This window comes from Cetorhinus maximus, unplaced genomic scaffold (assembly GCF_964194155.1).
Source record: "Cetorhinus maximus unplaced genomic scaffold, sCetMax3.hap1.1 HAP1_SCAFFOLD_768, whole genome shotgun sequence".
NCBI lineage: Eukaryota > Metazoa > Chordata > Chondrichthyes > Lamniformes > Cetorhinidae > Cetorhinus > Cetorhinus maximus.
Window position 1 is genome coordinate 117,494 of NW_027596710.1, and position 13,841 is coordinate 131,334.

General features: G+C 43.8%; 1 protein-coding gene across 1 annotated transcript in view; it reads right to left on the reverse strand.

Moving 5' to 3' along the window:
* The window catches only part of LOC144674719 (EVI5-like protein), an 82,908-nt gene extending 69,950 nt beyond the window's left edge, over nt 1-12,958 (reverse strand). The window contains exons 1-3 of the mRNA XM_078535941.1: nt 12,785-12,958; nt 9,161-9,350; nt 2,371-2,595 (exon numbers count right to left, since the gene is read on the reverse strand). Of these exons, the coding sequence (XP_078392067.1) occupies nt 2,371-2,595; nt 9,161-9,350; nt 12,785-12,912 (543 nt within the window). The 5' untranslated portion in view covers nt 12,913-12,958. The remainder of the gene's footprint in view (nt 1-2,370; nt 2,596-9,160; nt 9,351-12,784) is intronic.
* Nucleotides 12,959-13,841: the final 883 nt, after the last annotated feature.

The following is a 13,841-nucleotide window of genomic DNA, read 5'->3' on the forward strand; positions in this document are numbered from 1 at the left end:
ATAGTCAACCACTGGAGGCTGCTGGGGGAATGGCCAGGAACAGAGTGACTGACTGCAGTACCCATCCACTGTGAGGTTATTTGGAGACTTTGAGATGTATGAACCAAAGGGAATTTTACCGAATTAGGTTCCTGTCGTGGGACAGACTAATTTGCAGTTATCCATTCTGGGGAGTTGTTGTAAGCAGACCAGTTTGAGGTTAACATTCGTAAAATAATAAATATATATAATATATAAATAATATATATGCCTGTAATATAGTATTATTAGAGTTGCCTTTCTTCCTTTTAATATATAAAGTGCTTTCTCCTTTCAATAAAGTTATCTTTATTTTTACTTTTTTTTTAAATCAATTATAATTGTTATATCACTATCATTATCTTAATTTTCATTATTCAATAATCATTCATTATTCAATAAAATTGTTGTTTTAACACGTTACTTGGCATTGTCACTCATTCCTGTTATGTCTGGAGTACAGCTCCGAACCCAAGTGAGACTCCGTAGGGATACTTTCATCCCCCTTACACAACCAACCAAGTGTCCCAGCAGTCTCTCTTTATAAGTGTTCTAAGTACTTAATTAAACAATGCCCTTCATCAGTGCATCTTAATATAATTAGAACTTCATTTACATGCCGTGGCATAGCACATAACCCTTTGTAGCCCACGGTGTAAGCATGAGTCCCCATATGATAAGTTACCATTTTAGAGCAGCCTTTAGGGAGCTATCTAACAGAAAGGTAGATGTTCCTTGCACACAGAGGCAAGACAACATTGAGGGGGTGTCAGTGATGGCCTCTTCAGTGTTGGGAAATGTAGTTCACTTTCCAGTATCCGTTATTTCAGGTTGGGATCGAATTGAGGAATGCAAAGTCTTGTGACTTTTTTTAAAAAGTAGGATATCCTGAGAAATTGCAGACCTGTCTGAATTAGGACTGATGTGGTTCTAATCGGATCTGTGTCTTAACTTCATTTATCCACCTTTGTTCCAAACACGAACCTTACCTGACAAAAATCTATCAATCTCAGTTCTGAATAGCCACAGTGGCCTCAACAGCTTTTTGGGGGAGAATGTTCCAGATTTCCACCATTGTGTGTGAACAAGGCCTTCCTGATATCACCCCTGAATGCAAAATGCTGCAGATGCTGGAAATCAGAATTATGAACAGAAAATGCTCAGCAGGTCCGGCAGCATCTGTGGAGAGAGAAATCAAGTTAATATTTCAGGTTGATGGCCTTTCTGAGCCAGTTCTTGTGAAAGGTCATCAATCTAAAATGTTACCTGTTTCTCCCTCCACAGATGCTACCTGACCTGCTGAGTATTTCCAGCACTGTTTTATATCACTCCTAGTGGCCCAACTCTAATCTTAAAGTTGTGGGCCCTTGTTCCAGAGTCCCCCACCAGAGGAAATAATCCTCCACAGTTCCCAGTTTCTCGCCTTTAGTAAATAATCCGATTTAACTTTTTCAGGTCCAAAGTGGATGACCTCGCACCCACCCCACACTGAACTCCATCTGCCACAGATTTTCCCCACTTCCTTAATCAATCAATGTCCCTTCACAACTTCTGCTCCCATTTACTCTATTACTGTTTCACCACGGGAGAGATTCTCTTGGTGAATTTATAGAGCAAATCTAAACCACACATCCTTTTTGGCCAAAATGTTGTAACTGGGGAAGTTACAAAGGTCACAAAGTGAAGCTTCACTCAACATCCAGGCCAAGCAGCTGCTGTACCTGGAAACAGGCTTCAGGGTGTGCATGCCTGCTCGTTGTGAGGTGTACTTTTAGAAATTCAATCAATCCAACATGAATAATTTACAAGACACTGGACTCCCCAACAAAATGTTTCCATAACCCAGCAACTTGCCTTCAAAAGCTTGCATCTATATAGTAAACCCAGGAGAGATCGGAGAACCAGAGGGGTTTAGGGAGGGAATTCCAGAGCTTAGGGCCAAGACAACTGAAGACACAGACAACAGTTGTGAGATGGAGGAAGTGGAGGATGGACAAGAGCCTGAATTGAAGGAGTGCACAGCTCTCAAAGGGTTGTTGGGGCTGGAGGAGGATATGGAGATAGGGAGGAGCGAGGCCATTAAGGGGTTGGAACATAAGATGAGAATTTTAAATTTGGGGTGCTGCTGGACCCATGAGACGATTTAAGTCGGTGACCACTGGGGTGATGGATGAATGAGACTTGATGTGAATTCAGATATGGGCAGAGCTTTAGATGAGCTTAAGTTTACAGGGGGCTAAAACTGAGAGGCCAGCCAGAGGAGAATAGGAATAATCAAGGTTGGAGTAAACAAGTCTTCAGCAAAGGGATGAGGAAATCATAACTGGGTTGGAGTTAAGTCTCATCTCTCACCTTCATGACATTGAACAGCACCTCTTGTCCGAGACTGTCTTGTCCTTTAAAGAATTCATGCTCTGGGTACGTGCGAGCAATGTCTCTCCGGATCAACTTCTCACAGGGAGAGGTCATCTTTAGCAACTCTGAATACTGATTTTTCACCGGCATGTCAGTCGCATTGCATAGTAACTGCCAGACAATCCCCCGGAAATGGTGCGGAATTCCTTTCCGAATAAGCTCCTGAAAAGAAGAGACATTTCTTTCATTTCTTCCCCCTCTTATCCAATTTCCCTTCTACCACCTGAAAAGGCACTGGGCTAATGTTTCCTGTGCAGCGAAACCCTGCAGCCCTTTGCCCAAGTAACTACTCTACACAGAAGCCCAAACACCGAGCAAATCAACCACATTGAGCAACTCCAGCAGAGGTTACTGGACAGCTTTAAGGAGAAGACCTGGCCATTTTCCCCTCCTTAGCTTAGAGCCACTGAGGACAGCTACAGCATCAGTATCCAGAGAAAGGGTTATTGCTATTGGCTTCAGTATGCCAACCCAGAACCCTTCCATTCTGTAATTACCCATTAAGACAAAAAGAAAGGCCTACAGAGAATGACATATTGTTTATCAGATATGAACACAATGTTCAAATCACAACCAACCATGCAGTCAGCAAAATCCTTCAGAGCTGCCCACGGGGTGGGAGAATAGCATGTGCTCATTAACCCCTCCAGCTTTTCCCTCCCGCATAGTGCTCAGCACCTTACTAACCTGGCAAGATCACCTCTACACTTTCTAGATTTGACCTTCAACCAGAAATAAAATGAAGTGACGTTTTGAACTGAAGCTCATTAAGTCTTTCTATTATCGGCGTGGTGGGGGAACTTTGGAGCATGAGCATCCGCAGGCAACAGTCAGGTTAGTAACTTGCTCAAGAATCTTTCACTGCAGTCCTGAGTACCCCAATGACAACATCATCTTTCCCTTGTGCATGATACTCGAGCTCTGGTTGGCACTTTCTTACAGCAGGGGCCACCGAAGATTGATAACTCCAGAGTTGGTAAGAATTGAAACTGTATCCCTCACTGTTACACAGTCTGATGGTTCTCAAACTCACTGTGTAACACTTTACTCCAAACCCTTCCCATCCCGACTCACCCCACCACCCTCTTGGGTGCATTAGGAATAAGAGTTATTTCATCTCAAGTCTATCCCCTCTCCCACACACCATAATACTGTTGTTAGGGCAAGGGAGAGTGGGGAAATTAAACTCCTTTATTTTTCTCGCCCTATGTCCTAAGCAGAGGTGTTTTAATTTTTGAAATAGGCTTTGGCGTGTTTCCCCAGACTTCTGTTTGTGAAGTTAATTTAAAAGTGACTCGCAGCAAACTCTCTTTAGGGTTAAATCAGAAGTATTGTTTATTCATGCATTCAAACACAGGGGAGATTGTCGCAACTGCATACACAGGAGATAGGAAAGAAAAGAGTTTTACAATTAGGAATAACTTAAAACAAAAAAAACAAAGATGTGGATATTAATTCACATGAATGTCAAGAGTCCAGAATGTCAGAGTCCACTGAGGGTTCCTTCACCTTAGGAGTTAAAGTTCAGGTGGGTTTAGCTAGCTGAAAGCAGGAGTTGCAGAATTCCTTTAAAGTTGGTGCTGACGCAGCAAGTTGGGGTTGGTATCCAGAGACTTGGTCCACTCTACAGGCAATGGCAGGAATCTTCCAGAGAACAAGGTTTTGACTTGAGACAGGCTTTGTTGTCAGCCTGGAGTCCTGCTTTGATGTTGACAGGTTGGATGTTAATAGCAGACTGCCCTTGGAGTTCAGGAATGTAACATTAAAACTTTCCAAAGGCTAAAGAAGTTTAGGTCATGTGATGTTGCCCATTGATGAGACATTTTCAGGGTAACAATCAGTTTCTATGCCTCTGGTCAAAATCTATCATTCACCTTAGGAGATAGATGGTGGTTATTAGCACCTCCACACATATAGCAAGTTTCGATGGCTCTCTCTTGTTATAAGTCCAGGCTGGGCAGACAGAACATATGCTGCTGCCTTATTTCATTGACTCTAATGGGTTCACACAATGATAGGTGAGAGATTCCATGAGGATGAGGGTTGAGCTTTGTCCTCTAATTGCTGCTGGAAGCTTCCAGAACTGTAGCCACCGTACAAATCATGTGACCTGCAGCAGCCATGTTTTTGCTCCAGCAAAGTCCATTATTAAATGTGCAGAAAGTACAATTTGATTCAGTTTAGGATCTCTTTCATGTCTTATGGACATGACACTGTCTTTATCAAAGATCTCTGTATGGTCATTCAGTGACTAACTCTGTTAGGGTAGGGTGGATGTGTGATGTGTGTCAGTGTTGGGGCAGGTGACTAAGAGCTGTGAGCCGACTGTAAGTATGTTTTAGCAAACAGATCTCTGCACAAGGTGCTAAAGCTTTAGGTCATGTACTCATCAGGACAAACACAAGGATGTCAAATTTCAAATGATCACGAGGAGAAAAGGATGCTGATTGGTTGGTAAATTGAGAAAATTTAAACAACAGGTTAAGGAAGCCATTTTATACTGTTACTATGCCACAGCTACGTATTTTCCACGAACAGAATACTGCCGTCAGTCCAAAAAGACATTCTGCCTGCCACACAATTGAGCAACATCGTGTCAGAATTTCAGTGCTGGTGCAACACAAGCCTTTCATCCCAGCGATTAGCTGATCGAATCACACAGCACCTTCCTTCAGTTGTTCATAGTAGCCAGTGCACAGGCTGTAATGTCGAGCTCGCAATATGGCTCATTTACACTTGTGAGAAGCAACATATATTTCATAAGCAGGGACCCATTGTCTGCAAACAAAGCAAATATGTTCAAGCCTTGTGCCATTTTTCAATTACCCAGGAGCTTTGGGAGCCTATAGTTCCCTGTTACTTTCTCCACAGCAATGCCTTGGCCAATCAGAGTTGACTTACCAACCAATCAGCACCCTCTTCTCCTGTAGTTTACAATGTTGTGATCATTTGAAATTTGGCATTCTTGTGTTTGTCCTGATGAGTGCAGGGTGAAAAGCTTCTGCTCTCTTTTCAGCAATATTCAAGCTCTGCACTACAAAGCAACTGCTAGCTACTGTTGTACACGCAGAAGACTATAGTGTGGTAATGCTGACAGACCCTGGAATTTCAGCCTCATGCGAGAACATTAAAAGGATCCCCTCCGCTGAACGTCATCCCAAGTGGTTAACAAATTCAGAATTTTTCTGAGGAATACACAAATGAAAGGTTAAAGTAAACTATTGTGTTTTGGACAACAGCTGTAGGATTCCTGGATATCTGATTTTGAAAGAGATTTTCTCTCCCTCTCTCGCTATATCCCCAAAGCCAGCAATCCACCCTTCATATTCGCCACCCCCCACCCAGCCCCGATGCCACTCGAGCCAGTCTCCAGGAGGCAAGTGACAGCAGGTAGTTTCCATTCTCAGTGCGTAAAGCCAGGTGCTGCTTCCTGTAATACCACAGGATATAAAATACAGACAAACACCCGGATACAAACAGCTGCATCTCTGAGCAAAAAACTCACTACAAAAAAAAACATTTAGAGCTAGATTCCCACCCATGCAATTGCTGGACTTCCAATTCCCAATCTGCACATTAACAGCAAATGGGTTATTCAAGGAGCAGTGGGGCTGAGTAGGGATGAAAATGGAGATCAACTGGTGGACGCAGAATGCATGGTTGAGGTGTTTTCCAAGAAAGAGGACTTTGCCAAAGCTAGTTTAACTAAGACGGGTCTTGTGGTGCAGTGGGTAGTGTCCCTACCTTTGGGCCTGAAGCTCCAGGTTCAAGTCTCACTCCAGACTTGATGGCCACAGAAGGCATGTTCATAACATAGCCAGATTATCAGCTTGTAAATCCTTCCAATACACCTGATGGCAGGCTGTAAGAGTGGGAGTGTTTCCTGGTCAGCCATACTGCAGGAGGCAACAGTAAACCACTGCAGTTATTTGCCAAGCACAGTCATGGACCAATCCAATGGGAGTCCATTGTCATCAACGCCCTCTTAGAGCATGGTACCCGAAAGAGTAGGAGATTGCCAGGATATTGGGTGAGATGAAACAAAGGGGAAGCATCAAAATGGCTGGCAGCACTCACTGAATAAGTCACCTCACCCAAACAGGATGCATCATAGGTTCCAGAGGAAGACCAGGGTAGAAATTGCAGAGGCGCTGGCCAAAATTTTTGAATCTTCCTTAGAATGTGGTGCCAGAGGGCAGCAGGACTTGTTCAAAAAGGTGGAGGAGGAGAAACCTGACAATTACAGGTCAGTCACTTTAATATCAGTGGCTGGGGAAGCTTTTTAGAAACAATAATCCAGGAGAAAATTAACAGCCATTTGGATAAGCATGGATTAATAAAGAGGAGCCAGGACAGATTTATTAAGGATAAATTATGTTTGACTAGCTTGATTAAAGTTTTTAATGAGGTAACAGAGTGGATGATGAGACTTTAGCTCACGGTTTAAATATGAACTTCCAAAAGGCAATTTATCAAATGCCACAAATTAGGCTCGTTAGCAAATTAAATCCATGGGATAAAAGCGACAGCAGCAGCAGCACGGACACAAAATTAGCTGTGGGATAGAAAACAGTTGTAGTGAATCAGACTGGAGGGTAAGTGTATAATGTTCAGTATGAAGGCCGCTGCTGTTTCTAATATACCTCAGTGACTTGTACTTGGAGGTACAAGGCCTAATTTCAAAATTTGTAGTTGACATAAAACCTGGAAGTGTAGTGAACAGCAAGAAAGACAATAATAAACTTCAAGATGACACAGACAGGCTGATGGAATAGGCAAACCCATGGCGGATGAAAGTCAATATAGAAAAGTGAGGAGTGGTAAGTCTTGGTGGGAAGAATGAGGAGAAACATTCAATCCTAAATGAAGTCTAAAAGGCGGCACACCTGGCCAGGGTGAGTGTGTTTGTGGACAAATCTTTGAGGGCAGCAGGACAGGTTAACTAGGCAATTACTAAGGCACGTGGGATCCCGAGTTTTAGAAATAGAAGCATACAGTACAAATGCCAGGAAGTTACCACCTAGAAGGACAAGGACAGCAAGTAGATGGGAATACCACTACCTGGAAGTTCCCCTCCAAGCCACACATTATCCTTACTTGGAAACATATCGCTGTTCCTTCACTGTCGCTGGGTCAAAATCCTGGAACTCCCTCCCTAACAGCACTGTGGGTGTACCTACACCACAGGGACTGCAGCGGTTCAAGAAGGCAGCTCATCACCACCTTCTCAAAGGCAATTAGGGATGGGCAATAAATGCTGGCCCAGCCAATGACACCCACATCCCATAAAAAAAGTTATGCCAGACCTTCAACACAAGTTCACCAGTCCAATTCTGAACACCACACTTTGGGAAGGCTTTGGAGAGGGTATAGAGGAGATGAACTAGATTGGATCCAGGGATAAGGGATTACAATTACATGGTTAGGCTGGAGAAGCTGCGTTTTTTAAAATTTATTCTTTAATGGGATGTGGGTGTCACTGGCAAGGCCGGCATTTGTTACCCATCCCTGATTGCCCTTGAACTGAATGGCTTGCTAGGCCATTTAGAAGGCATTTAAGAGTCAAGTCTGGAGTCACATGTATGGCAGACCAGGTAAGGACAGGTTTCCTTCCCTAAGGGGCATTAGTGAATAAGACGGTTCCAGTTTCATGGTCTTCAATACTGAGACTAGCTTTATATTCCAGATTTTATTAATTGAATTTAAATTCCACTGGTGGTGGGATTCGAAACCCCACCCCAGAGGATTAGCTTTAGCCTCTGGATTAGTAGTCCAATGGCATTACCTCTACACCACCATCTCCCCTTAACCTGGAGCTGTTCTCCTTAGAGCAGAGAAAGGCAAGAGGAGATTTGATAGAACTGGTCAAAATCATAAAGGCCTTAGATTGTTTATCTTGATTTGCTGTCTCTCCAATGGCCGATGGGAATAATCAGGGACACGGATTTGAGGTGAATGGCAAAAGACCGGGACCAACATAAGGACATATATTTTTACACAAGTGGCTAGGGTTTCGAAAACTCTGCCTGACAGCGGTGGACAAAGCAGCCTTCAAAAGAGGATTGGGTAAACGCTTGGAGAAAAAAGGGGTGTGGAGGAGTGGCACAAACTGCATTGGTCCTTCAAACAGCCAGGGCAGGTTTGATGGGCTGAAGGTCTCCTGTTCTGTTATACTCTATGAACAGTCTTTCAACTCTATAACCATTTAATGCAATGATATGGAATATAATGAAGTTTGTAATTTCTTCAAATTTCCCAAGTTGATCAATTGAAACCAGATTGGAAGGGAGGGTGCTGAGCAGGAGTTAAGTCCCACTGCAAAGTAACGGGGACTTTATGGTTTATGGGGTCTGATAGGCTGAAGGAAAAAAATGAACGTTGGAAAGCCATGATAAGAAACTGAAAACATCTGGAATGTAAAGCAAGCCAGTTAGCTTCTGGAGGAGGATGAGGTAACATTTTGATGGGCTCCACCAAACTTTCAACTACTTCTCCCTTCTTTTAGCTGCCTGATATATTGGCCCAGCATTTTCTGCTCTCATAAAACTGCCAGGCCCTTGACCTGATTGATACCAGCAAGATCTGGAGGCTGATTATCTGCTTTACCATTTTGGAAACGGTAAAATTACATGGTGGTTCTGGCAGCAGGCTGGTGAACAGGAATTGCCACAGGCCTTTCATCAATAATATTGGCAAAATAACAAGCCGCACCCCCCGTGTCACTCACCCGCAGCAGTTTCTCTTTCTTTTTGCGCACTTCCTCCCATTCGTTGATCAGCCGGCCCCACAGGATCCATGTGTCTTCCTCCAAGTGGCTCAAGTTGCTCGAAGCTGGGGAGCTGGAGACCAGTGAGCCGCTGCTGTTCCGTCGCGACCCATTCACCGACCGTAATGACTTACTGTCGGCCTCCAGCAACCTAGCAAAAGTCGAGAGAGACAATTCCAGTGGGGGTTTCTGGACTCGTAATGGGATATTACTGTTTTGTAAAATGCACACCACGTCTCAGTAATTCCCCTCACACTAGAAACTGGTGCAGCAGTCACAACGGCCAGTCCTTCAATGAGAATGCTGTGTCGCATTAATGACAGGAATCGGCAGTCAACGTAAAAGTTGAAGGAAACCACAATAGTGAGTGCCAGTAATAGGGAACAACCTGCGGCTCCTATCTCACCTGCATGCCCACTCAAACATATCCCAAACAAAATCCTCTGACAACTTGCGCAGCTTCAGCTGAACCCAGTATCAGCTATTTCATGGCTCACCATGGAGGCGAGGCTTATAGGTGCTCCCAATAATGTTTGGGTCTATATTATCCGGCTCAGAAATATGTCAACGCACTGGCTCACGGAGAATAGATCAAAAATGAAACCGCCCAGGTACAGTATGTTTTACACTGAAGCAGTACTGGATTTCTGTCACCAGAGGGCCCCTGTCAGCTAAAACGCGAGAGGGGTCAAAAGATGGGCACTGCAGCATTTTAATTCCAGGGAGGGGCAGGATTAGGGGAACACTGCACACTCTAGATGGACAGTCTTAAATAATACCTCCCAATGTCTGCTGCCTCAACATCTACCCAAATCTTCCTCGGGTTTTCCTGCAGTATCAGCCTCCCTGGGACGTTCACTCTATGCTTTCACCAGCCTCTGCGTAAAATTTATCAAGGTGTGTGTGTGCAGCACTCTCCAGGTTTGAAGCAATGCAATACAATAATGCACACCCAGGGTCAGATTTTCAATTCCTTCCCCAATAGCAATGCATTTTGGAAGGAAAAATTAGGAAACGTAATATAAACTAAAGGATAGTTTTAAAGGGAGAAATGGACTGCGTAGGGGGAAAATCACATACGCAACTGTTCATGCACAACAAGTTAGTGAGGCTGTTAAAGATCTTTGCCTTTATCAATAGAGCAAAACAAGTTGCGATAAACTTTTATAAATCACCGAATCATCCCGAGCTGGAGGATGGAGTTTAAATTCTGGGCACCGTGCTTTAAGGAACTTTGTCAAGGCCTTAAAGAGGGAACAGAGCAGATTTACTGGAAAGGTACCAGGGGATGAGGAACTTCAGATACTGCATGTCAAAAGACTAGAGCTGAAGTTATTCTCTTTAGGGCAGAGGTGGTCAGTGGAAGGCTTAGACATTCAAAGTTACTAAAGGGGTTTATTAGAGCAGGCGGCTGCCACAAGGAGGGTCAGCAACCAGAGGGCACGGATTTCAGAAAATTAGCTGAAGGATTAGAGGAGCAAAGAGGATTTTTTTTTAAAAAAATGTCGCGAGTTATGATGATCTGGAACGCACTGCCTGGAAGGATGGTGGAAGCAAATTCAACAGGAACCTTCAAACAGAATTGGTAAATGATTGCAAAGGGAAGATTGGCAGCACTGTGGAGAAGCAGCAGGGGAGTGCAACTAATTGGACAGCTCTTTCAAAGAGCCAGCAAGGCAGGCACAGGGAGCTAAATGGCCTCCATCTATGCTATATGATTCTATCATCGCCACACTGCACAGATTTCCCAATCTATCCCACATAAATCGAGCCTACCAAAACATCTGGTGCTTAAATTGATGATAAAGTTCATGGCTAGGTGCTCCTCCTGACCTCCTGACTTACAGCGGGTACTCTAGATTCCTTCCCATCAATGTCTCCCATCTTTATTCACAAAGCTTTGTATTTGTTTTCTTCAAACTCAATAACCCAATCCAACCATCCGCGATGAAGTCAATATCCTGTACTGGCCGCTCGCCATACAACTGTGAAACAATAAACGAGGTGTACGATGGTCAGATGGTACTTAGCAACATGTCTCAGTTCATGACATAAGAATGATTATGAGGTAAACTCTCCTTTGGGGTATAAGGCGGGAAAATGTGAACTTGTCCACTTTGGCATGAAGGAGCAGCATATTATTTAAATGGAGGGAGATTGCACAACTCTGCAATGCAGAGGGGATCTGGGTGTCCTGCTACATGAATCACAAGTAGTTAGCATGCAAGTACAGCAAGTGATTAAGAAGGCAAATGGAATGTTGTTTATTGCAAGGGGAATGGAATATAAAAGTGTGAATTATTTTGCTAGAGCTGTACAGGGCATTCATGTGACCATATCTAGAGTACTGTGTACAGTTTTGGTTTACTTATTTAAGAAAGGACATAAATGCATTAGACGCAGCTCAGAGAAGGCTCACTCGACTGAGTGGGATGGGGGAGGCTACCTTATGAGGAATAGTCGGACAGGCTGGACGTATCCATTGGAGTTCAGAAGAACAAGAGGTGATCTTATTAAAACACCAGGTCCTGAGAGGACTTGACAGAGTGGATGCTGAAAGGATGTTTTCCCTTGTGGGAGAGACTAAAACTAGGGGACACAGTTTAAAAATAAGGAGTCGCCCCTTATAAGATGGAGGTGAGAAGAGCTTTTTTTTCTTTCAGGGGGGTCATGAGTCTTTGGAACTCTTCCCCAGAGACCAGCGGAGGCACAGTCATTGAATATGTTTAAGGCAGAAGTAGATTGACTCCCTTGCTAGTCAGTAACTAAGGCTATCGGGAGGTAGGTGTAACATAGAGTTGAGGCCACAATCAGATCAGCCATGATCTTGTTGAATGGCAGAGCAGGCTTGAGGGGTCGAATGGCCTACTCCTGCTCCTAATCCGTGTGCTCGTATGTTCCTGTTGCACAAACAGTGTACAGTGCATCTCCAGGACACACACTGTACCGAGCTCAGGAGGATTCTTTTCCTGACTGTCTTATGGAGAATAATTTAATTTAGGATAATATCAGACTTTCACACTAAGAATTGCAAAACAAAGTGCCAAAATAAAGTCCTTGACATTTCATGACTGTAAAGCAACATTAAATGTTGCAAATTGTACTTCACCGCTAGAAAATAATCAGCGAACAGAATCACAATAGAAATCACAGAATGGAGACAGCGGAAGCCGTTACTGCAGGTTACCCCGGACAGTCACCCTCACTGGCATAATAAACCTTGAAGGAAATGCACCAAAAATTATGAACAGGAAAGATACTGCAATCGTAGCTCACATATCATTCTGATGAAGAAAATCTTTCAGCACACAAGCTAATAGGGCTACCACAGGGGATAGCAAAACACCTACCGTGGCAAAGAAACAATCCTCAGAATCTCCGGAGCGACCAGACTGCCCTTTTATTCCATGCTTTTTAATCAAGAACGGGCTTAGAAGAAATAAAGATTCAAGCCACAGGCTTGACCCAAATAGTGAGCCCAGCTTAGTTCTAATTCAGAAAACACAGCTCTGGTTAAATTGCAGCATTGGAAGCTTCCTTGCTACAATGTCACCCACCTTGTGTTCTCCTACAAACAACCCTCACCTGTTTTGCTCCTCCAACTTCGCCAGTAGTTCCAGCTCATCTGGACTGAGGTTATCAGAGGAGGAAGAATCAGGACTGACTGCCGGGCTCGCCATGGGAACAAGGCTTTGCAGTGTTAGGGTCTTCATCCATCAGAAGGTAAAGCACTGTTTCCTGGCAAAATTTATATCATCTAGGAGAGATGGAGAATAGAGAGCTTAACATTGACAACCATCAGATAATCTCTGGTATATACTAGGTGCAGCCAGTTTACCCCAAAGTAAAAGAGATGCACTCCACACCAAAATTAGTCAAGTTAACAGATTTCTTTCCTCAACTAGACCAGGCAAGTAAATAAAAAAGACCTACATTTATATAATGCCTTGCACAACCTCAGGACAATCAAGTGTTTTACATCCATTGAAAGTACTTGTGAACTGTAGTCAATGTTATAACGCAGGGAAGGCAGCAGCCAATTTGTACATGGCAAGGTCTCAAACAGCAGTTAATGGCCAGGTCATCGGCTTTGCCTCGGATGCGGTATAAATATTGGCTCCTGACACCTGTTCTTCTTTGAATACTGCCATGGGTTCTTTCACGTCCATCTGAGAGGGCAGAGCCTCGGGTTAACATCTCATCTGAAAGACAGCACCTCTGACTGTGCAGCACTCCCTCAGTACTGCCCCAAAGGGTCATCCTGGATTATATGCTCAAGTCCTAGAGTGGGGTTTAAAAGCACAGCTTTCTGACTCACTCACACAGGCAGGAGTGTGATCACGGAGCCTTGGCCACCATTTAAAGCCTCATTTTCCCTTATCCATGACTGCAAAAGAGTCCCCTGAATTGGTGCGGTTACTATTACTGCTGGGTACCAGCACACGTGGTTTTGAAAATAGCCATGTGGGGGTGAACTATTTTGAAGTCTTTCATAACAAGTGCAAAGTGAACCAATTTTAAATATTAATGCACTGAAGCTTGCAGCTTTCATAGAATAAAGTGCTGAACATTTTTCAGCACTTTCATTGCACAAGTAGTACAGCCATTGCCTTCAGGCATTCTTGCAATATTGATGTGGCCT